Below are 1952 nucleotides of genomic sequence, written 5' to 3'. Positions count from 1 at the left end.
GAACGTGCCGACCATTGACATCCGGAAAATCGGGCGCAGCCCGCTCCGTGATGGGGTGGCTAGCGTGGCTGAGGATGTGCTGGTGGATACCCCCATTGCCCTGGTGCAGGTATCGGACCGGGACCAAGGTGAAAACGGTGTGGTGACCTGCACCGTGGTGGGCGACGTGCCCTTCCAGCTCAAGCCGGCCAGTGAGGGCGAAGGGGAGCCGCAGAACAAGCGCAAGTATTTCCTCCACACCTCTGCCCCTCTGGACTATGAGGCTGTCCGCGACTACAACGTGGTGATCGTGGCTGTGGACTCAGGCAGCCCCAGCTTGTCCAGCAACAACTCCTTGCTGGTGCGCGTTGGGGACACTAACGACAACCCTCCTGTGTTCAGCCAGGCCGTGCTGGAGGTCTCCTTCCCGGAGAACAACTTGCCCGGTGAGAGGGTGGCCACGGTTGTCGCCACGGACGCGGACAGCGGCAAGAACGCCGAGATCACCTACTCCCTGGAGGCCTCGCCCCTCTCCTCAGAGGCGCCAGGCGGCATCTTTAGCATCGACCCCGACTCTGGGGACGTGTCAGTGCAGGCGGTGCTGGACCGCGAGCAACGCGACACCTACGAGTTCCAGGTGACGGCCCGGGACAAGGGGGTGCCATCACTGCAGGGCTCCACCACAGTGGTGGTGCGGGTGGCAGATCGCAACGACAATGAGCCGCGCTTCATGCAGGACGTGTTCACTTTCTATGTGAAGGAGAACCTGCAGCCCAACAGCCCCGTGGGCATGGTGACCGTGATGGACTTCGACAAGGGCCGCAATGCAGAGCTCAGCCTCTCCATCCAGCCCGGCGACCACGACCAGGCAGCCGGCATCTTCTCCATCGAGAATGACACTGGAACCATTTTCTCCACTGTCTCTTTTGACCGGGAGCAGCAGACCAGCTACACTTTTAAGGTGAAGGCTGTCGACGGAGGTGAGCCGCCACGCTCTGCCACTGCCACTGTGTCCCTCTTCGTGATGGACGAGAACGACAACGCGCCCACAGTCACCTTCCCCAGCAACAGCTCCTACACCGTGCTGCCACCCTCCAGCAACATGCGCACCGTGGTGGCCACGGTGGTCGCCACCGATGCCGACACCGGTCTCAACGCCGACCTCAACTACAGCATCATCGGGGGCAACCCCTTCAAACTCTTCGAGATCGACCCGGCCAGTGGCGTGGTGTCACTGGTGGGCAAGCTGGCCCCCAAGCACTATGGCCTGCACCGCCTTGTGGTGCAGGTGAATGACAGTGGGCAGCCGCCCCAATCCACCACTGCCCTGCTCCATGTCTTCGTCAATGAGAGCCTGTCCAATGCCACCGGGGTGGAGAGCCAGGTGGCCCGCAGCCTCCACACGCCCCTGGCACAGGACATCGCCGGTGACCCCAGCTATGAGCTGAGCAAGCAGCGACTTAGCATAGTCATCGGCGTAGTGGCCGGCATCATGATCGTCATCCTCCTCATCCTCGTGGTGGTCATGGCCCGCTACTGCCGCTCCAAGGGCAAACACGGCTACGAGGCCGGCAAGAAGGACCACGAGGATTTTTTCACCCCGCAACAGCACGATAAGGCCAAGAAGCCCAAGAAGGACAAGAAAGGCAAGAAGGGCAAGCAGCCCCTCTACAGCAGCATCGTCACCGTTGAGGCTTCCAAGCCCAATGGGCAGCGCTACGACAGCGTCAATGAAAAGCTCTCGGACAGTCCCGGTATGGGGCGGTACCGCTCGGTCAACGGCGGCCCGGGCAGCCCCGACCTGGCCAGGCACTACAAGTCAAGCTCGCCGCTGCCCACCGTCCAGCTGCACCCGCAGTCTCCCACCGCCGGCAAAAAGCACCAGGCCGTGCAGGACCTGCCCCCGGCCAACACCTTCGTGGGCGCCGGCGACAACATCTCCATCGGGTCGGACCACTGCTCCCAGTACAGCT

General features: G+C 62.7%; 1 protein-coding gene across 1 annotated transcript in view; it reads left to right on the top strand.

Annotated features, from left to right (window-relative positions):
- PCDH7 (protocadherin 7) overlaps positions 1–1952 on the top strand; it is a 294798-nt gene that overhangs the window by 1178 nt on the left and 291668 nt on the right. The window contains exon 2 of the mRNA XM_009321401.1: positions 3–1949. Coding sequence (XP_009319676.1) covers positions 3–1949 — 1947 coding nt within the window. The remainder of the gene's footprint in view (positions 1–2; positions 1950–1952) is intronic.

This window comes from Pygoscelis adeliae, unplaced genomic scaffold (assembly GCF_000699105.1).
Source record: "Pygoscelis adeliae isolate BGI_AS28 unplaced genomic scaffold, ASM69910v1 Scaffold133, whole genome shotgun sequence".
Taxonomy (NCBI): domain Eukaryota; kingdom Metazoa; phylum Chordata; class Aves; order Sphenisciformes; family Spheniscidae; genus Pygoscelis; species Pygoscelis adeliae.
Note: the sequence above shows the minus strand (reverse complement) of the source record. Positions and strands in the feature narration are given on the sequence as shown.